Here is a 21,006-nt window from a genome sequence, read left to right on the forward strand (position 1 = left end):
TCTGGCTACGCCATGAGAAAATCATCATGGGAAAAGAATAAAAGCTAAATATAGCAATACAGCATAACCCAAATAAAAGTATATCAAGTTGATCAGTCGGGATCTTCATGCCCTGCTAAGCTAAGGAAAAACATAGTGTGGACCTTGGAACGCCGGGTCAGCTCAAGTTCAGAACACTGTGCACACACCAAGATGTTTTTCCAAGGCATATGCAGGTTTATGACCTTCAGGTAGGTGATACCCCTTGTACAAGAAAATAACAAAGATAGTTTAAAGTAATCAATAAAATGGGAGGCGTGACTGGGGACACAGAAGGCTGACTTCATCGTAGCATAACAGACACTTTCTCCTCGCCAAGACACTAAATAAAACTGATGCAGCTCCGAGGAACAGTGCTCTTGATCCACGAGGTCTTGAGTCCCAGGGTCCCATCTTTAAAACTTTAATTCTGTCTCTAGTTTCTTTTCCCCAAACTGTGCATTGACCACTTTCGATCCCTACCTGCTGTGCTGGCCACAAAGCAAGTGGTGCCCAATGTGGGGCTCGAAAGTGAAGGATCACCAAGAGCGAAACTGAAGTTGAAATATCAAGCAAAACTGAAGCTAAAATATCAAGAGAAACTGAAGCTGAAATATCGGCTCACGGTCCTGAAGAAGAGTGGGGTAAGGCCTCTAAAAATCCTCCTTTGCGGTAAGTAATACTCTCTCAGGCACTGAAACTGGGGTTAAGCATGGGAAATTCAGATAGCTCGGAACAATACTGGCCATATATATGCCTCTTAAGGCAGGTTCTAAAAGCGAGGGGAACAAAAAAAAATGAGGGCCGGCTATTGGAGCTTTTACAAACCATTGAGAAACATTAGCTCATGGTTCCCTTCTCTCGGTACTTTAGATTTAGGAACATGGGAGAAGGTAGATAGCGAATCAGAGAAACTTCTTTGCAAGGGAGTGCCCTTGCCTGTATCTATCTGGTCAACTTGAGCACTGATAAAACCATTTTAGAACCTCTTCAGACCCCAGAAAGCTCAAAAGGGAATGAGGAAGAATGTGAAACCCCATCAAAGGGAGGACCTGAATATGCAGAGGTTGAGGGGGTAGAAAAAAAACGCAGGAGGCTCTTAAAGCTGCAATTCCTTCTTGTGCCTTTGTTTAGGGAAGACAATTTCCTCTGCCTCCTTTTCCTCCCTCTCCTGTCTTAACCACTGGAGTGGCTCAGGCTTTTCCTTCCTTAAGACAGACAGTAGTTCTGTCACCCCTCCAGAAAGGTATTTGTCAGATTCGACAGGAGGGTGACTTGGAGGCTATGACTATGGCATTTCCAGTGACAATACATGAACGGATAGCTTCTGGGACAGATCCTAATAATCCTAATGGGGTGTATGAGGCTGTACACAAACAGATCCCCTTCAAAATACTAAGGGAACTTAAGCAAGCTGTTCAAATTATGGAGTAAATTCTCCTTTTACCTTGGGAATAGTGCAGGGACTAGCTGAGGGTTCCCATTTGATTATGGTGGCTCATGACCAAGCCAGGCAGATCCCCATTTCTTAGATCAATTGACAGGCAGTGGAGATCGAGTGCTTATGGAAGATCAGGCTATAGAACAGGTGAGGTGATACTACACAAGAGCCTGGGAGAAAACAGAGGTTAAAGGACAGGCTTTCTTTACTTTGAAAGAAGACCTCACCTCCCCAGAGAGACAATTCCTGCTGGGACAACATCTTATCAGTGCAGGTACCCCTGTCATCAGAGCCAATTTGAACATTCTCTAGTTTAATTTTTAACTATGAAACTATGACTACAAGAAAGAGAGATGACATTTTGACACTGAATGCCCATGATATTCTTTAGACTCCAGAGAAAACTGGTTAAAATAAAATCCTTTTTGAAATTACAAAACCTGTTCTTCTTGCAGGTGCAATTAGGAAAAAGCTGGCTTGTTAAAATACTTTTTTGGAGCTCTAATTCTGCCTGAGAAACAAAAACATGCCTGGGAAAAAACCATTAAGTTAACTCTTATCATGTCCTCGGGATACACAGCCCACTCTATCTGGGACTCCAGCCATGAACAAATTGGTAGGACTCAAACCAAGAAAAGAAAAGAAGGGGCAAAGTGACACTTTAAATTTCAAGTGGAAAACTATGAGATCTCTCTCTGTCTAAATTTATCTGTGTCTCAGTGTGTGTCTTTGTTTTTGGATAATATGAGGTTAATTTATAAATGAACTCTATTTAAATTCAGGTTCATGTGAACTGAAAAATATTCAATATTAAATATCTAACATTAATGTTTGCTGATCTACTTAAGACATGTCTTAACTCATCAACATTGTGTAATACTTTTATTGTGCTAGGTTTAATGTAAACTAAATTTGTCAACAAAGAAAGTAACTCTTTATATATATAAATATATATAAATGAGATGAAAACTTTTAGTTAAACTCTATTAAAAATAATTATATTTTCAAAATGTCTATCTAAAATAATCTCTGAAGATTGGGGTAGCTTAAATTTCTAGGGTTGTACTAAACTAAATGATGACAAAAGTTTATTAAATAGCCAGGTCATTTCCAAATAAAATAAGATTTTGAAACATTAATTACTGCGATTTTGGACTATAAATAAATATGTTCGGTGCCACTCTGAGAAGTTCTCTATAAAAAAAATGTTTTTAAAAAATTAAAACTGATATATATGTTCACCAATCTATAAAATGCTAATATACAAGACAGTTCATGCTTGCTTAAGGAAAATAAGGTTTATGTTTTTAATAATAAAAAAAAGATATGAGAAATAAAATTACAGTTTATTAAAAAAAAATAAATCTAAACTTACAGGTGGCTGACTATTAACCTCTGCACTGATCCATTCCCCAAAGCACACTACACATTCACAATGTTTTATAAACTCTATGTTAAGGATTGAATTGTGCCCCACTCCAAGAAAGATATGCCTAACTCCTGTACCTGTGAATATGACCTTATTTGGAAACAGGGTTTTTGCAGACGTATTCAAGACATTTTGCAGATGTATTCAAGAGGAGGTCTAGGGTGGGTCCTTATCAGAGGAGGAGATGAGGACACAGACACACACAGAGGCAGGGACACAGGGACGATGCCATATGGTGCCAGGGTTGCATCTGTAAATGGAGGGACCCCAAAGATGCCAGCAATACCAGTGGCCAAGAGAAGAGCCTGGAATGGAGTCTCCCCTGGAAGCTCCAGAGAGCACAGTCCTGTCAGCACCTTGACAGGATAGAACCGTGAGACTACATTTCTGTTCATTTAAGGCACCCAGTTGATATTTTTTCATAGCAGCCCTAGGAAATCAATACACTCTGTAATTATCTTATAAATAGCACAGGAATGCTGCATTAGTGATTACTCTGTCTTATAAGACTTAGTTTGTTCAAAGTAAATATTCAAAATGTACCACAGGCTTCCCTGGTGGTCCAGTGGTTAAGAATCCACCTGCCAATGCAGGGACACAGGTTCGATCGCTGACCCAGGAAGATCCCACATGCTGTGGGGCAACTAAGCCCGTGCGCCACAACTACTGAGCCCATGCTCCAAAACAAGAGAAGCCATCGCAGTGAGAAACCCGACCACCTCAATGAAGAGTAGGCCCCTCTCTGTGCAGCTAGAGAAAGCCTGCATGCAGCAACAGAGACTCAGCGCAGCCAAAAATAACTAGATAAATAAAACTTTTAAAAAGTACTACAATTTTTAAAACCAAAAAAAAGTACTGAAATTTTAAATGTATATACTATTAAGTGTCAGACTTTATTTTTTTGGGCTCAAAAATCACTGCTGATGGTGATTGCAGCCATGAAATTAAAAGACGCTTACTTCTTGGAAGGAAGGTTATGACCAACCTAGACAGCATATTCAAAAGCAGAGACATTACTTTGTCAACAAAGGTCCGTCTAGGCAAGGCTATGGTTTTTCCAATAGTCATGTATGGATGTGAGAGTTGGACTATAAAGAAAGCTGAGCGCCGAAGAATTGATGCTTTTGAACTGTGGTGTTGGAGAAGACTCTTGAGAGTCCCTTGGACTGCAAGGAGATCCAACCAGTCTATCCTAAAGGAGATCAGTCCTGGGTGTTCATTGGAAGGACTGATGTTGAAGCTGAAACTTCAATACTTTGGCCACCTGATGCGAAGAGCTGACTCATTGGAAAAGACCCTGATGCTGGGAAGGATTGGGCGCAGGAGGAGCAGGGGACGACAGAGGATGAGATGGCTGGATGGCATCACCGACTCAATGGACATGGGTTTGGGTAGACTCCGGGAGTTGGTGATGGACAGGGAGGCCTGGCGTGCTGCAGCTCATGGGGTCTCAAAGAGTCGGACATGACTGAGCGACTGAACTGAACTGAACTGAACTACTAAATATATGCTGGAAAACATATATGCTGGAATTTTTCATATACATTAAAAAAATTATATACCTATATATCCATATGTAAATGTATCAGATATAGATGGGGCTTCCCAGGTGGCACTAGTGGTAAAGAACCTGCCTGCCAATGCAGGAGATATAAGAAATGCAGGTTTGATCCCTGGGTCAGGAAGATCCCATGCAGGAGGACATGGTACCCCACTCCAGTATTCCTGCTTGGAGAACGCTATGGACAAAGGAGGGTGGCAGGCTATGGTCCGTAGGATCACAAAGAGTCGACATGACTAAAGCAGCTTAGCATGCACGCACGCATAGGTATAGATACTATATTTAGATATGTGTGTGTGTGTGTGTTTGTGTATATATATATATATATATATATATATATATATATAAAATATATTACAATTAACTCTTGAGCAAAGTGGAGATTAGGGTCACCCACCCTCTGTGAAGTAGAAAATCCCAAGTGTAACTTACATAGTCCTCCATTTCCATGGTTCCTCCATATCTGTGGATTCATGTAGCACTGCAGTTTTCTAACATTTTATTGCTGTATAGTTGATTTACAATGTTATGTTAATGTCTACTGTACAGCAAAGTGATACAGTTATACATATACACATACACCTTCTTTCTCATATTCTCTTCCATTCTGGTTTATCACAGGATATTGAATATAGTTCCCAGGGCTATAAAGTAGGACCTTGTTGTTTATCTATTTTATATGTAATAGTTTGCATCTGCTAATTCCCAAACTCCCAAGCTATCCCCCCCACCCCCTCCCCCCTGGCAACCCCAAGTCTGTTCTCCATGTCTGTGAGTCTGTTTCTCTTTCATAGATAAATTCTCGTGGGTCATATTTTAGATTCCACATATAAGTGATAACACATGATTGCAGCTTTTACTATTGAAAAAAAATTGTGTATAAACGTATCCATGAAGCTCAAACCCGTGTTGTTCAATGGCCAACTGTATATAATAGATACTAGATATCTACCTATATCTACAGCTGGATATAAATACTTAGAGATCTAGAGAGAGAGAAATAGGTGGATATGGACTGATGGATAGATAGATAAAATAGATGGACAGATAGATCAGATAGACAGATAGATAAAATGGATAGATAGATAGGCCTAAAATGTCCCAGGCCTGTCTCAGCCTTTGAGAAGCCCTGTTCTGTCCTTCTATATACTTCTGTTTTCTTACAGCATTTTCTATCCTCCTTCCTCAGACTACACCCTCCTAAAGTGACATGGGATACAAAATAAAAGCCTCTTTCACAGACAGGGCTCTGCCCTACTGTGGACTGCCAAAAGGCAGCTTTTAAAGTTCCCCTTGCTAGAAAGAAACCACCGTTATTCCTGGCACAGCAGGCCCCTTTGCACTCCTGCGGAGACCCTGAATTTACACAGAAATACCATCAAGGGTGAGCCCCTCCCGTTCTCTCTGAGCTAGTCTCCTCCAGCCTCTTGTCTCCTGGCTGCCCTGACAGCACCAGGCGGGCCTCCACCTCAGCGCCTCCGCCCTCAACGCCCTCCCCAGGAATTCTCTTCCCACAAACATCTCTGTGGTTCCTTCCCTTACCTTCTGCGGGTTCCTCTCAAATGTCACCATCTTAGGGGAGGCCTGTCAGTCACCCTGCCTCACTGCTACCCCCTTTTTCTGGCATCCGTATCTTCTTTACCTGCTTACCTATATCTAGAGGTAAATATAAACACCTAGAGATCTAGACATACATACAGAGAGATCTAAGTATCTATCTATCTATCTATCTATTGGGCAATCCTGGTGGCTCAGTGGTAAAGAATCTGCCTGTCAATGTAGGAAACACGGGTTCTGTCTCTGATCCAAGAAGATCCCATGTGGCAAGGAGCAACTGAGTCTGTGCACCACAACGCCTGAAGCCCTCATGCTCTGCAACGAGAGAAGCCACTGCAATGAGAAGCCCATGCACTGCAACGAGGAGTAGCCACAGCTTGCTACAACTAGAGAAAAACCCGCACAGCAACAAAGACTCAGCACAGCCAAAAATAAATAAATAAGCAAAATTTTTTGTTTCCTTAAAAAATATATATATATAATAATAATATACATATATAGAGAGAAATAGATGAATGGATGGATGGATGGAGAGATAGACATTAATAGATAGATACTATATCTCACCCTAGCAATGATCACGTCACATGTCTCACTACTTGACATATAGTTTCTTACATGTCCTGTTTCTACTTTCTAGGATGAAAACTCCATGAACCCCGGATCCTTTGGGTCTGTATTGTTCACTGCTCCAGTCCTCAGGGAGTGCCTGGTCCCTCGTGGTGATCAATAAATATCAGCTGAATGAATGATTGAATCTGGGTATTTGTTCATCACTGTCTTAGACTCACTGAATGAGAGGTTGTGGGAACTTACCTGGTGGTCCGTCCAGTGGTTAAGACTCTGCACTTCCTCTGCAGGAGTTACAGGTTCCATCCCTGGTCAGGGAACTAAGATTCTGCATGCCTCAGTGTGACAAAAAAAAAAATGTGATAAACGAGAGGTTGTGAACTCAAACATGTCAGGGTACAAGCAGATCACTCAAGTGAGTAGTGCAGGCTTGGTGTCAGAAGACAAGTGACCCCAGGCCTCAAGTCTGAGACGTGATGGGGAATGGGAGGATCCGAGACAAATGTAAGCATCCGCTGCATCCGTGGAGAGCAGTGGTATTTACCTCCAATTGGTGTGGCCATCCAAGAAATCAGGCCCAGTGCTTTCCTATCTTGATGTTCAAAAGAAACTAGCTATCTGGATTTATATGTGAACAGTCCTCACATTTTGTATTAGTTATCTACCATGGCAGAGCAAATTATCCTTGAAGCAACAATGCACAGTACTATCTCACACAGTTTCCAGGAATTCAGGAGTGGTTTCACTGTGGGGTTCTGATCTAGGGCTCAAGAAATTGCAGGTAAGACACAGGCCTGACTGGGGCTGAAAGATCCACTCCCCTGATGGTTCCCTCATAGGCCAGAAAGTTCCAATCAGCTCTTTGCAGGGACGCTCAGCTTCTTGTCACATGTATCTGTCCATAGCGCTGTTGTTTAGTCACTAAGTCGTGTCTGACTCTTTGTGAACCCCATGGACTGCAGCCTGCCAGGCTCTGCTGTCCATGGGATTTCCCAGGCAGGCATACTGGAGTGGGTTGCCATTTCCTTCTCTAGGGGATCTTCTTGACCCAAGGATCAAACCCACCTATTATGTGTCTCCTGCATTGGCAGGTGGATTCTTGACCACTGAGCCACCATGGGAAGCCACCTACAGGAAGCCCCCATAGGGCCGTGCATGTCTCCAGATGTGGCGACCAGTCTCCTCCAGAGTGAGTGTCCCCAGACAGCAAGGTGGAAGCCACAGAGCCTCAGTGACTTAAGTCAGGTTACACTGTCCATTGTGACACCCTGCATTGGTTAGAAATGAGTCACTAAGTTCAGCTAGAAGTGAGTCACTAAGCCTGGTCCACACTCCAGGAAAGGAGAATTAGTTTAAGCTTCTGAAAGGAGGAGTATCAAAGGATTGTGGATTTATTTTAAAACCATCACTTTCTTTTTTTTTTCCGACCACTCAGAGTTTGGGATTTCAGTTCCCTGACCAGGGATTGAACCCAGGCCACCCAGTGAAAACTCAGAATCCTAATCACTAGCCACCAGGGAACTCCCAAAACCATCACATTTAAAAACTCTGGCAACTATTTCAGGTGTAAAGCATGTTGTGATTCCCCCCACCCGGTGTAGGACAAACACCTCTGAAGGCTGGATTTGTTCATGGACCATCAGAGTGTCCCCTCTGCACCATTCTGATCTTTATAAGAAACAGATCAAAGATCATAGGGCAAGAATATATGCGATTTTCTCCCTTTTGATTTTAAGGAATACAATTTCTGCGCTAATGCTAAGAAGTAGCATGTAATCTGTGCATCCTTGTGCTCCCAGTGCAGAATAATATTGGCTGTCAGATAAAATATCTCATTTGATAAGTTTCCAATATTCATCAGCTGGATTGATGAGTGAATTAGATAATGAAAATTTTAAGAATAGTTTCCGTGTTGGTCTGCAAAGTCAAAAAAAACTGCACAAATAGAAAATTTTGGGGACTTTCTTGGTGGTCCAGTGGTTAAGACTCCATGCTTCCAATGCAAGGGGTGTGGGTTTGATCCCTGGTCAGGGAAATAAGATCCCACATGCCACGTGGCATGGCAAAAAAAATGGATTCCCAGGGATTCATGTGTACAGTCACATCTGGGAAGCAATGTCAAAAAAAGAAAACCTTGGCCCCATAGGTGGTTAATGTTTAAGTTATTTGCTTTGGCATTAGTCTTTGATATGAAATAGCATTATTTAAATTCTAATAAGTTTTATATTTAAGTCACTATTATTTTTATTAGATTATAATGCTGCTGTTTCTGATGACTCTGTATTCAGATAGAATTCAGAGCAATTCACTCAATAATTCAACAAATACTTACTGTGTTCCCATTCAGTGCCAGTCACTGTGTGACATACCTTGAATATGGTGACAAACGAGACACTTAGCTTATTCTAGTGAGGGAAAGAAAGATTTTTAGAAAAGCAAGTATGTGAATAATTAAGCAAGGTATTTTCAGTAGTGGTAAATGTTCTGGGGAAAATAGAACAGTGCCTGAGATGGGGAATGGCTGGTGTGGTGGGACCACATTTGAAAGGGTGATCAGGGTGGGCCTCTTGGAGGTGGTGACATTTGAGCTGTGACCTATAGGGTAAGAATGAACCAGTCAGGCAAAGATGTGGAGACAGAGCATTTTAGGCAGAGGATCAGTAAGTGCAAAGGCCCTGAGGTAGGAATGAACTTGGCCACGGTAAGATTCAGAAAGGTTTGTGTGGCTGTCTTGGGATTACAATGAGAGAGGCTTGAGATGGGGTTGAGGGGTAGGCACAAGATAGGTCATATAGGGCCTGGCCATGGACTTCATGTATCTGAGTATAACAGATAGGAAAGGGTTACAGAGGTTAAGAAGGGAGAAGGATGGTCTGATGTTTTCAGAAGATTGTTCTGTACCTCTTGATAGGATGCACTGGGAAGGACACAGCATCACTGCTAGGGTGTCCTGACCCAAACTGCATACCCTGAATCTTAGTCCTGAGGAAATATGAGACACATCCAAATGGAGGGACAGTCTACAAAGTAACTGGACTACTAAATACCCAGCAAGAGACAAAGAGGAAGGTACTGCCCTGGATTAAAAGAGACTAGACAGAAAGACAAATACCATGGGATATCACTTAGAAGTGGAATCTAAAATATGACACAAACGAACCTATCCATGAAACAGAAACAGAGTTATGCACACAGAGAACAGACTGGTGGCAGCCAAGAGGAAGGGGGATGGGGGTGGATGGAGTGGGAGGTTGGGATGGACAAACAACACGGTCCATCTGGGGAATTCCCTGGCAGTCTAGTGATCAGGACTCTAGGCTTTCACTGCTGAAGGCCCAGTGTCAATCTCTGGTTAGGGAACTAAGATCCTGCAAGCCGTGTGGCACGGCCAAAACAAAAACAAAACACACACACACATGCAAAACAAGGTCCAACTGTAAGCACAGAGAACTATAGTCAATATCCTATGATAAATCATAATGGAAAAGAATATTTAAAAAAATACATATATATATATATATATGGAACCACTTTGTTGTACAACAGAAATTAACACAATATTGTAAATCAACTATATTTCAGCTAAAAAGAAGAGAGACTGGACAGGTCAACATAATGTGTGATCCTGAAGGGTACTGTACTAGATAAGAGCAGGAGGGAGACCAGTGCCAACTAAGTCCTGTACATTAGATAACAGAATGGTAACAATCTGAATTTCCTAATTTTGCTAAGTGTGCAGTGGTTATATAACCGAATGTTCTAAAGTTTTGTTTTTGTTTTTTTAAACTACAGCCTGCCTTCTGAGGAGAAAGCAGGCATATTCATCTATTTATTTTTATTTATTTATATTTACGTATTTATTTGGCTGCATCGGGTGTTAACTGCAGCATGAAGAATCTATAGTTCCATGACCAGGAATTGAACCTGGGCCCCCTGTATTAGGGGTGCAGAGTTGTATCCTGGACAACCAGGGAAGTCTCATCCTGAGGTTCTAAGCAATAGACACAGAGGGGTGTTCTGTGTGCTATTTACTCTCAAACATTGCACTGGGAAAAAAATCATATACACACACATCTATATAAAAATTATGTATGTACGATATATATATACATTGATAGAAGGTTAGGATGATAAAGACAAATGATCAACTAAACAAAAGTAACATTTAGGGAAATCAGAGGTAATAGATGATGAAATTTCTTGTACGGTTTTTGTAACTTTTTTTTTGTATTTGACAACAATTTTGTATTGACAACAATTAACTGGAGGTTAAGCATGGGCTTGCAATCCAGGCTGGATGACCAAAACAAGAAAGTACCTCTGTAAAATGCAAACAAACCAATCACCTGGGAACTCTGTCTAGGTGGCTGGTACAAGAAGAGCTAATACTCCTGGTTTGGCAAACTTCCCCTTAGCTGTTTTGTCAGAAGAAAAAAATTTTTTTTTAATAACAAAAGGTATAAACATGATGTTCTCACCACCCAGAAGTATATAATGGTTAATAGGCTTTCATACTTGTTTCGATCACTTTTTAGAAAGAAGAAATAGAACACTGTAGATAAAGTTAAAATCTTCTTTGATTTCTTTGGCCAAATTCCACCATATTCCTTTTTACCACTATGAAGCAATAGCCATAGGAACTCAGTCTATATTCTTGCAGTCAATTAAAAAAAAACAAAACAAATATATGTATGTCCAAGAGCTAATGTTTTTTTATGCGTTTGAAAAAAACTTACTAAACAATGTTATATGTATAGCCTCTCTAAAATTAAATAAAGACTTTATAAAGCTATCACACATCTTCCTTCAACTTGCTTCTTTTCTCAGTATTAGCTTTTTGAGATCTACCTAACCCTGTTGATTCAACGATTTTCTGTACAGTAAACCCATAGTACTGCTGCTGCTGCTGCTGCTAAGTCGCTTCAGTCGTGTCCGACTCTGTGCGACCCCACAGATGGCAGCCCACCAGGCTCCCCCGTCCCTGGGATTCTCCAGGCAAGAACACTGGAGTGGGTTGCCATTTCTTTCTCCAATGTGTGAAAGTGAAAAGTGAAAGTGAAGTCGCTCAGTCGTGTCCGACTCTTAGCGACCCCATGGACTGCAGCCCACCAGGCTCCTCTGTCCATGGGATTCTCCAGGCAAGAGTACTGGAGTGGGGTGAAACCCATAGTACAGATATATTTTATTTATTAATTTTCCTATTGATGGACATGTACCTAAGTTTCATCTTTTGTTATTATGAGAGAGAAGACTCTTGAGAGTCCCTTGGACTGCAAGATCAAATCAGTCAATCCTAAAGGAAATCAATCCTGGATATTCATTGGAGGCACTGATGCTAAAGCTGAAGCTCAAATACTGTGGCTACCTGATGCAAAGAGCCAACTCACTGGAAAAGACCCTGATGCTGGGAAAGATTGAAGACAGGTGGAGAAGGGGATGACAGAGGACAAGATGGTTGGATGGCATCACCAACTCAACGGACATGAGTTTGAGCAAGCTCCGGGACATGGTTGGTGACGGACAGGGAAGCCTGGCGTGCTGCAGTCCATGGGGTCTCAAAGAATCAGCCACGACTGAGCAACTGGACAACAACAATAATTATAAAAAACGTTGCAGTGAGCCTCCTGATACTTGTTTCCTTGAGCATATGTGTGAACTGAAGTCTAGGACATCTCCCTAAAAATAGAAAAAAAGCCATGGACATTTATGTGTGTTTTATCAGCTTCTATCCTCCCAAGTGGCCAAACCAATTTACACGCCCACCAGCAGCATCAAGATCTGCTTGGTGCTTTCCTGAGGGTCCTTGGGGGCACTTGGATTTGAGTTTCCAGCAGGCAGGTTCTCAGATGTGTTGTGCCCAATTTGCGTCACTTAGATTCCCAGCAGACCTGCTAGCAAATGTGCTCAGGACTATGTGGCTAACTCCTTGGTCATTGGGGTTCTCTTTGCTCTGGGAAGAGTCCCCATAGTGGAATCTTTTCCGGGGAACTTAACTATCCTGATGGGGCCATTGGCTGCCTGCTCTTACTGTCAGCTATGGATGCTTGGGGCGGGGGGTGCTGGTGGGGAACCAACATAGTAGTTTAAGAATCCGGGCTGATTCATGTTGCGGTTTGACAGAGAACAACAAAATTCTGTAAAGCAATTACCCTTCAATAAAAAATAAATAAATTAAAAAAAAAAAAGAATCTGCAGATGGCATAGAGAACAGACTAATCCACATGGGATGGGGGAGTGGGAAGAAAAAAGCCAGGGACAATGGAGAGAGTAGCATGGAAACATATATATAACCATATGTAAAATAGATAGCCACTGGGAATTTGCAGTATGACTCAGGGAACTCACATCCTGGCTCTGTGACAACCTAGAAGGTGGGATGGGATGGGAGGTGGGAGGGAGACTGAAGGGGGACAGAATATAACTATGGCTGGTTCATGTCGATTATGGCAAAAACCAACACAATATTGTAAAGCAATTATCCTTCAATTAAAAAATAAATGAATTTAAAAATTTTTATACCTTAAAAAATAGTATCTGTGGCTGGGACTTCCCTGGTGGTCCAGTGGTTAAGCTTCTGCTTTCCAAAGGCAGGGGGTAAGGGTTCAATCCCTGGGTGGGAACTAAGAGTTATCTATTTTGGAGGCTGTAGCATTAAATAAATAAATAAACAAACCCTAGCATTGACTATAGTCATCAGGTTGTGCCTTACATCCCTTAAAAAAAAAAGACAAGATCTGTGGCTGTCCAGACAAATGCCAAAAGCTGGCCTTATATTTACGCTGTGAGTTTGGAGGACTGCATTCAGCCATCTTGCTGAAAGAAAAGGAATGTTAATAAATCCATACTTGTTGAGCTTGCGGTGTAGTCTCACTGCCTATCTCTGACGATGATGAGAGGTGGCCCCAGCAGATTGTTAAGTTTTACGCGTGGTCAGTTTTTGTCTGGACCCTTGACAGCCTTATCCCTGCAAGCGGCTGGAACCCAGTCATTGATTGCATCCCTGTTTGTCACTAAGATGAGAAGAGCTGCCAAGGTTGGACACACTAAATTTCATCATCCTTTTTGCAGAATAAGGCCACAAAAGCTGCTGACCACTTAGATGTCCTAAAAAAAAGGTGGCTGGCTTTCTACTTCTGGTAAGTTCCAGACTGATATGGGGGCGCCGCGATGGAGCGGGAAGGGAAGGGGGATGGGGCGACCCGCACCCCAACATGGCGCCCGCCCCGGGCCTGCGTGCCGTGTTTGTACGCGGGGGCAGGGCCTTTGTGTGGGCCACCCCGCGAGTTTCCCGCCCAAGGGGGCCTCGGCCTCTCCTCCCAGTTCTGTTCCCGCGGTGGCAGCAGGGCGCGCCGCGTCGCCGTCTGCGCATGCGCGCGCGCGAACCCGCCCCCGGGCTGGCGCACATGGCCTCGTGGGCCTGCGTGCGCGCGCGCGACCGCGTTGCCTCCCTCGCCCGGTGCGCCGAGAGCCTCTCCCTTACGCGCCAGGCCGACGGGTGAGGCCGCCGAAGCCTGGGCAGCCTGCGTGCGCGCGCGCGTCGGGCCACGTGGGAGCGGCGCGGCGCCGTTGCCCCGCCCTCCCTCGGCGCGCGCCGGCGTCGGCTGCGTCTCCGGGCATTTGAATTGCGCTTCCGCCATCTTTCCAGCCCTCAGTCAGACGGGCGCGGAGACGCTTCTGGAAGGTAGCGGGGCCGGTGCGGGAGCTGTGGGCCTGGGGCGGGGGCGGGTGTTGGGAGGTCCAGGCAGCGGCCAGCAGCGGCCATGAGGAGGCGGTTTAGCGAGTCCTCTGGGCGGAGAGCTCTTCTCTCTTCGCTGCCGCGGAGGCCGTGAGGGCGCCGGGACGTGAGCTGCGGTGGGTCGGGCGGACTGTCGATGCGGAGGGGTGGCCGGCGTACCGGCCGCTTGGGAGGAGGGGAGATGCGGCCGGGCGGAGGGCCGAAGGGCGACCGCGGGGAGGGCCGTGGGGCGGACCGGACGGCGCGGCCTGGCGGTGACCAGGCGCTTTCCGCGCGTCGGCCTCCGCGCCGAGCGGGCCTCCGCTCCGCCCGGTCTCCGCTTCCAGCGGGTGCGCGCCACGATCCGGCGGCCGGAGAGTACGGCCGGAGAGCGATGCCACCATCGCCATCGCGCTCTCTCGGCCCCCGCCCACCCGCATGTGTATATATTGGGGGTAGGAGGTGGGGTGCGGACGGCCGGGCTCCTCGGTGGAGGCCTTTGTGGGCCTGGGCACGTGGGGCGGGTCTGGCCATGCGGCCCCCGGCCCGCGCCGCCGTGCAGCGGGCCTTATTTCTTTCTCCTTTCCCTTTAGTAACATCGCGATGGCTGCCCAAGGAGAACCCCAAGTTCAGTTCAAAGTAGGTAACGCTCGTGAGTTGAGGGTGTGCTGCAGTGAACAGGAAGGGCTCTGAAGGAGAGGCAGCTTTGGGGGCCACTCTAGTCCAGATGGTCTTACTTGCAGTATCTCCTTTATGACCGCGAGTGCGTTCGGACGGCCTGCTTCGTCAGCCAACGTGCTCGTGCTGCGGCAGTGCCTTCGGTCCCCCGATAACGAGGTGTGGGGGGTGCTGGCCCCACCCTGCGACAGGGAAGCAGGGCTCAGAAAGTTTCGCTGATTCGAGTCGTTCGTTAGATGAGATAGGGCCGCTTGATTAAGATTCTTTGTTATAAATGTACTTAGGTAGTACATAAACTTCTGTTGTGTAAGTTAAATGGGTGTCCAGAAAGCCTTAACGGTGTCATAATCCTGGGGTCCTGAAGTGTTACATGTTTTGGTGTTTACTTCAAAAATTTGGTTTCCGACAGCTTGTTTTGGTTGGTGATGGTGGTACCGGAAAAACTACATTCGTGAAGCGTCATCTGACTGGTGAATTTGAGAAGAAGTATGTAGGTATGTGGAGGGAACCATTTGTGGACATGTGTGTAAAATGTTTGAGTTCTTTGACTAACTTGGAGTTCTTATGTTCCAGCTACGTTGGGTGTTGAGGTCCATCCTCTTGTGTTCCATACCAACAGAGGACCTATTAAGTTCAATGTGTGGGATACAGCTGGTCAGGAGAAATTTGGTGGACTGAGAGATGGCTATTATATACAAGGTAGGTATCTGATTTGTAACAAGTTTTTGAGAGGATTTGTAGCTTAGTCTCCAAGGTTACTTAGGAATAGATCTACTCAAGTAAAGACGTTGGTAATACTGACTGAATTGGAAATTGTGCGATTCAATTCAATTCAAAAACGTGTACTGGCTCCAGGGAGTTGACCATTTGAGGGGAAGAAAATTTTGTGAAGGTTGTCTTGTGCCATTTGATTGATGGCATGCTTGTGTCATGATAGGCACTGTTTTGAAATACACTGTATGGTATAAGTTGAGGCTCTTAATTTGAAGACAGTAAGCAACAGACAGCTGTTGCTACAGCTTCAGTATTTGAGAGTTTATGTTTGGGCATATGTTTTGGTGATTGTCAATAATTATTTCTTGTGCACTCCATTAAAAAGGTAGTGAACCATTTGATGGGCTTCCTTGATGGCTTAGTGGTAAAGAACTCTCCTGCCAATGCAGGAGACACAAGTTCGATCCCTGGGTCAGGAAGGAAATGGCAAACCAGTTCCGTTTTCTTGCCTGGAAATTCCTATGGACAGAGGATCCTGGTGGACTAGTCCATGGGGTTGCAAAAGAGTCAGACATGACTTACAGACTAAGACAACAACTACCCATTTGATAACTGGGCCAGAGGAGCTAGGTTTTCTATCTTATAAAACGCTGTTATAAGACCAGCTGATTTCTCTTTAATTGTACTAGGTTTTGCAGAGTATTTTTTTGAAAGTGCTTGATTTTAAATTAAAAAGTGCAAAGGAAATACATACTTATTATACCGAGCAAAAAAGATGAACAGAAAATACTCATCTAACACTCTTGCTCATTTGATGAAAATTGTTGGGAATCTTTCCATGTCTTTTGCTTTTACTTGAGTACATATAAATGCAAGGGTCTTCTCCCCTCCCCCATCACCAAATTCTTCAGTTAAAAATCCATAACATATGCTTACCAGCTTTATCATAGCTGTGTTTTTCAAAGGATAGATTTCTAGATACTGAGGATAAATATGGGTGGTGAATTCTGAAATAGTGGTTTATCATTGATTGACTTTAGATGCATTCTGAGGCTGAGACAGTTTATGAAGTATTGCACGTGGAAAGATTAAATAAATATGGTAAGCTGGCCTTTCAAGCTTTCATGTGCAGTAAAATGGAATTTAAGATAATATCTTGTGTTAGAATTGGTAGGGACCTTGAAATTGAGTAGAGAAATAGGGCTGGCCTAGAGTTAGGCCTGAGATTATGAATCTAAGCCCATAGTTCTTAACATTTTTCATTATGTAGTAAGTTCATAGGCATATACTGATCACTGTAAATGTTTCTTTCAGCTCAGTGTGCCATTATAATGTTTGACGTAACATCGAGAGTTACTTACAAGAATGTGCCTAACTGGCATAGAGATCTGGTACGAGTGTGTGAGAACATCCCAATTGTGTTGTGTGGCAACAAAGTGGATATTAAGGACAGAAAGGTTAAGGCAAAGTCAATTGTCTTCCACCGAAAGAAGAATCTTCAGGTATGTTTCTTAAAGCTTATAAAATTATAATCCTTCAGTTAAAATTTTGATGCAAGTCCATTAGAGTGATTTATTAATGTGTTTCATGTGTGGGTTTTTAAAATTAACTTACCATTCTTTTAAACAGTACTATGACATTTCTGCCAAAAGTAACTACAACTTTGAAAAGCCCTTCCTCTGGCTTGCTAGAAAACTGATTGGAGACCCTAACTTGGAGTTTGTCGCCATGCCTGCTCTTGCCCCACCAGAGGTGGTCATGGACCCAGCCTTGGCAGCACAGTACGAGCACGATTTAGAGGTATGGTGTTTGTCTCAGTGATGAGTGCTTTTAGATTCCTGGTACTTTTCATTGGAGCATTGTAACATTTCCATCTCTTTGTCTAGGTTGCTCAGACAACTGCTCTCCCGGATGAAGATGATGACCTGTGAGAGAGTGAAGCTGGGGCCCAGCGTCAGAAGTCTAGTTTTATAGGCAACTGTCCTGTGATGTCAGTGGTGCAGCGTGTTTGCCACTTTATTATATAGCTAAGCAGAACATGTGCTTAATCTTTGGATGCTGAAGGAGATGGATGGGCTTTGGAGTGAATGTGGCAGTTTAAAAAAAAAAAAACCTTCATTTTTTGGACCTGCATATTTAGGTGTTTTGGAACACAGTTGTTTCCTCGAGTTTCAAATATAAGACTGCTATAGTCACATGACAATATTGAGAGGTGGAATCTTGTTTGTTACTGTCATTCCCATTCCTTTTCGTTTAGAATCAGAATAAAGTTGTATTTCAAATATCTAAGCAAGTGAACTCATCCCTTGTTTAAATGAGCATTTTAAAACCACTAACAGGGAAAGTTGTGCCATGTTACTATTTGAATTGCCTTTGCTATTACCGCTTAACTTGAAGTCAGGTTAAATGCTCCTAATTTTCTGTATACTTGAATCATTTCACACAAACGTAATGACAAGCCAACAGTACTGTATTTGATAAGAGGTGTAAATACTGTCAATAGTTGAGCTAAAATAACACCTACACCACCTGCCTTTGGGCTTAGGTAGTGTCACCTAGGGGTGAGATTTATGTGACCTGTCAAAAGTGGTACCTGTTTCAAATGTTTCAAATATAACAAGAATTATATTTGCATTTTATGACAGAAGTAACCATTTTCTAATGTAGAGCTTGTCAAAGTCCAATGAAATCATACAGATGGTGGCAGGAACTTGAGGGACATCTCATCTGTTAAATATGAATATAATTGTGCATTAATTTTTTTGTTTTTTGATGTTACATGTTTAATGTAAAGTTGGCATTTTAGGAAGATGTTCCATGTTTACCTGCTGTTAAGTACTCCCAAGCTTTAAAGGTTATCAGAGATTAAGGATTTCAATGGATATATCACAGCTTTGATGATTTTTCTCTCCCCAAAGAATTTTTCTGGGTGGTGCAAGAACGCCACAGTATGCTGCAGCATAAAAGTAGGTCTTAGGTAAGCCTCTCAGTGATGTGAACAGACTGCCAAACTTCAGTAGATTAACCACTTAACGTTGTATGGTTTCCACATGTAAACATGAATTGGGTCTGTCTTGCCTGAGTTTGATCTCACTGACACCATACTGTAGCAATTAGAAATCAAGATGAGCTATTTTCCTCTTGTAAGTACTACTGTACTATAGTTCAGTTTACCAAAGTTCTTTAGATGTCCAATTATCCTTAAATGATTACTTTCCTACCTAAAAGAAGGGAAGGATCCCTTTTAAGTATATGGAAAAATGGACTATAAAGGGTAAAATTGGACATTTTAATTATTTAAAATATTGAATAAATATTAACAGATTCACTTACAGATTTGAATTGATGTATATGCTATGCTATATTCAGTTCAGAAACAGACTTTAACAGATACGAAGTTTCCCATGATCAGATGAAATCTTTCATTGAGATACATGAGGAATATGTATTTGTTAACCTTATGTAGAATGCCAGTATGACTAACACTCTGAAGCTTAAATGTAACAGTAAAATTTTGGGAGCTGCTTGGAGGTGGGAGAGAATTTGAGTCATTCTTGGAAGAAAATTGCAAAATATACTGCTGCTACTTTGCCTGGATTTTCTGGATCATCTGGTGTTAATTACCTTGTGGGGGATGCATTTCTCTGTCTAGTTCACACAAATGGGGAAATTTCCCCTTCAATTTCAAATCTGGTGTGTAATGGGAGGAGCCTGCAATTGAAAGCCAAGTTGGTATTAGCTTATTAAAACTGGTAAAAGTAAGCATAAAGTGTTTCTGCAAGCAGTTTTGTGATGTTCCTTGGCCAATTTTTAAGAAACCCTTTTGGTCCTATTGATCGCAAAGTAGGAAAGGGCAGAGATTTCCAAAAATGCATTAGACTTGCAAAGACCAATTTCCTGGCTGATACTGTGCACCAGATTCTCATAGTGAGAATTTGTTTTCTTTTGTAAAGAAAAAATGACCAGGAAATAATGAGCACGTTGGTTAAAATTGGTTTGACTTGCTAGTTGTACATCTGAAACTGAGCTTGTGTGTTGAAGATGCCTTCACCTGTGTTGAGGCTGCAGTCATCCTCCCTGGTAGAACAACTTGGGACTCATCCTAAAATCACATGTCAGGCAAGCACTGCTAACAAAATGCTATGCATGTTAACCTGCAAACCTAAAGTTGTTTTGGGGATGAAAAGACCCTGGCTGGCTGTACCTTCTCACTAGTTAGGGCTCTGAGTTATCCTCGGCAGCTTTGCCTGCTAGGTCCCTGTCAGTCCAGGCTTTAGTTTCTTTCCAGAACCTGTACCTACTGAAGTAAACCTGATAAGTGCTGCAGCTCCTTGATAGCTAGCTCATGCATGGGGTGTTAAACTAGCTCAAGCGTCCCTTGACGGCTTTGAATTGTGGAGGACTCTTGAAGAGTCCCTTGTACTGCAAGGAGATCAAACCAGTCAGTCCTAAAGGAAATCAACCCTGAATATTCATTGGAAGGACTGAACACTTTGGCCACCTGATGTGAAGAGCTAACTCGGAAAAGACTGGAACGCTGGAAAAGGTTGAGGGCGGGAGAAGGGGGTGACAGGATGAGATGGTTGAATTGCATCACTGACTTAATGGATGTGAGTTTGAGCAAACGGTGATAATGAAAGAAGCCTGGTGTACTGAAATTGATGGGATTGCAGAGTCAGACCCTACTCAGGCGACAACAGCAACAAGGGTCCCTGCTGTGGCCATGTCCCTGAGCTGCCTCAGCTCTGGTCAGAACAGTAAATTTGCATTTGACATCGTTTCTCTTACTAGTCAAATTGTGAGGGCAATGATTATGCCTTCTTGCCATGCTGTGCTTAGTTGCTCAGTCATGTTCAACTCGGCAACCTTAGGGACTGTAGCCCGCCAGGTTACTCTGTCCATGGGGATTCTCCAGGCAAGAATACTGGAGTGGGTTGCCACACTCTCCTCCCGGGGTTCTTCCCAACCAAGGGATTGAACCCAGGTTTCCAGCATTGCAGGTGGATTCTTTACCATCTGAGCCACCAGGAAAGCCCCATCTTGCTCACTGTGTCCCTTAAATCTCATCCCTGAGGAGGAAAGGAATTCAGGGATTGGAGATGAGGGGTGGGATTGTTGGGGATGGGGTGGGAAGTGGCAGGGAGGATTTTATGCCATTACAGTCTGGTATTTTGAAGTATTTGCTTCTTGGGATTCGTAGTTTGCATTACCTTTTGTCCATTTATTCCAGGTTGTCTCCTTAAAGGAGTGGGGAAAGTGGTCCATCAGGAACTTTGCCAGATACGAGTCGTTAGATTAGGACAGTTCTGTTAGATGATAGGTCT

The 21,006-nt window shown here is 43.3% G+C and overlaps 2 protein-coding genes across 16 annotated transcripts in view; one reads left to right on the plus strand and one right to left on the minus strand.

Moving 5' to 3' along the window:
* The window catches only part of STX2 (syntaxin 2), a 330,178-nt gene extending 322,411 nt beyond the window's left edge, over nucleotides 1-7,767 (minus strand). For 2 of the 6 annotated variants that reach the window (XM_081543064.1, XM_081543065.1), the window contains exons 1-2: nucleotides 7,642-7,767; nucleotides 6,823-6,904 (exon numbers count right to left, since the gene is read on the minus strand). In XM_081543064.1, the coding sequence (XP_081399190.1) occupies nucleotides 6,823-6,882 (60 nt within the window). In that variant the 5' untranslated portion in view covers nucleotides 6,883-6,904; nucleotides 7,642-7,767. Of the gene's footprint in view, nucleotides 1-6,822; nucleotides 6,913-7,120; nucleotides 7,489-7,641 lie in introns of those variants that run through there. The other 4 variants (XM_081543070.1, XM_081543074.1, XM_081543066.1 and 1 more) reach the window with 3 other exon arrangements.
* RAN (RAN, member RAS oncogene family) lies at nucleotides 7,334-17,971 on the plus strand. 10 transcript variants are annotated; one of them, XM_081543077.1, is made up of 9 exons: nucleotides 7,334-7,357; nucleotides 10,159-10,277; nucleotides 13,645-13,712; nucleotides 14,884-14,929; nucleotides 15,378-15,462; nucleotides 15,542-15,667; nucleotides 16,997-17,184; nucleotides 17,312-17,482; nucleotides 17,569-17,971. In XM_081543077.1, exons 2-9 carry the CDS (start codon nucleotides 10,275-10,277, stop codon nucleotides 17,611-17,613), a joined length of 732 nt encoding a protein of 243 aa, XP_081399203.1. In that variant the 5' UTR covers nucleotides 7,334-7,357; nucleotides 10,159-10,274; the 3' UTR covers nucleotides 17,614-17,971. The 10 variants fall into 10 exon arrangements, with proteins under 10 accessions (XP_081399203.1, XP_081399204.1, XP_081399211.1 ...); XM_081543078.1 differs by lacking the exon at nucleotides 7,334-7,357 and adding an exon at nucleotides 9,217-9,277; XM_081543085.1 differs by lacking the exons at nucleotides 7,334-7,357; nucleotides 10,159-10,277 and adding an exon at nucleotides 13,402-13,505.
* Nucleotides 17,972-21,006: the final 3,035 nt, after the last annotated feature.

This window comes from Giraffa tippelskirchi, chromosome 11 (assembly GCF_054371585.1).
Source record: "Giraffa tippelskirchi isolate mGirTip1 chromosome 11, T2T-mGirTip1v1.2.pri, whole genome shotgun sequence".
Lineage (NCBI taxonomy): Eukaryota > Metazoa > Chordata > Mammalia > Artiodactyla > Giraffidae > Giraffa > Giraffa tippelskirchi.

Coding starts and splice junctions, on each gene's coding strand:
- RAN (XM_081543077.1), top strand. Junction 13,713..14,883: donor TGGCTGGCTTTCTACTTCTG/GTAAGTTCCAGA, acceptor CTTTCCCTTTAG/TAACATCGCGATGGCTGCCC. Junction 15,668..16,996: donor AGATGGCTATTATATACAAG/GTAGGTATCTGA, acceptor TGTTTCTTTCAG/CTCAGTGTGCCATTATAATG.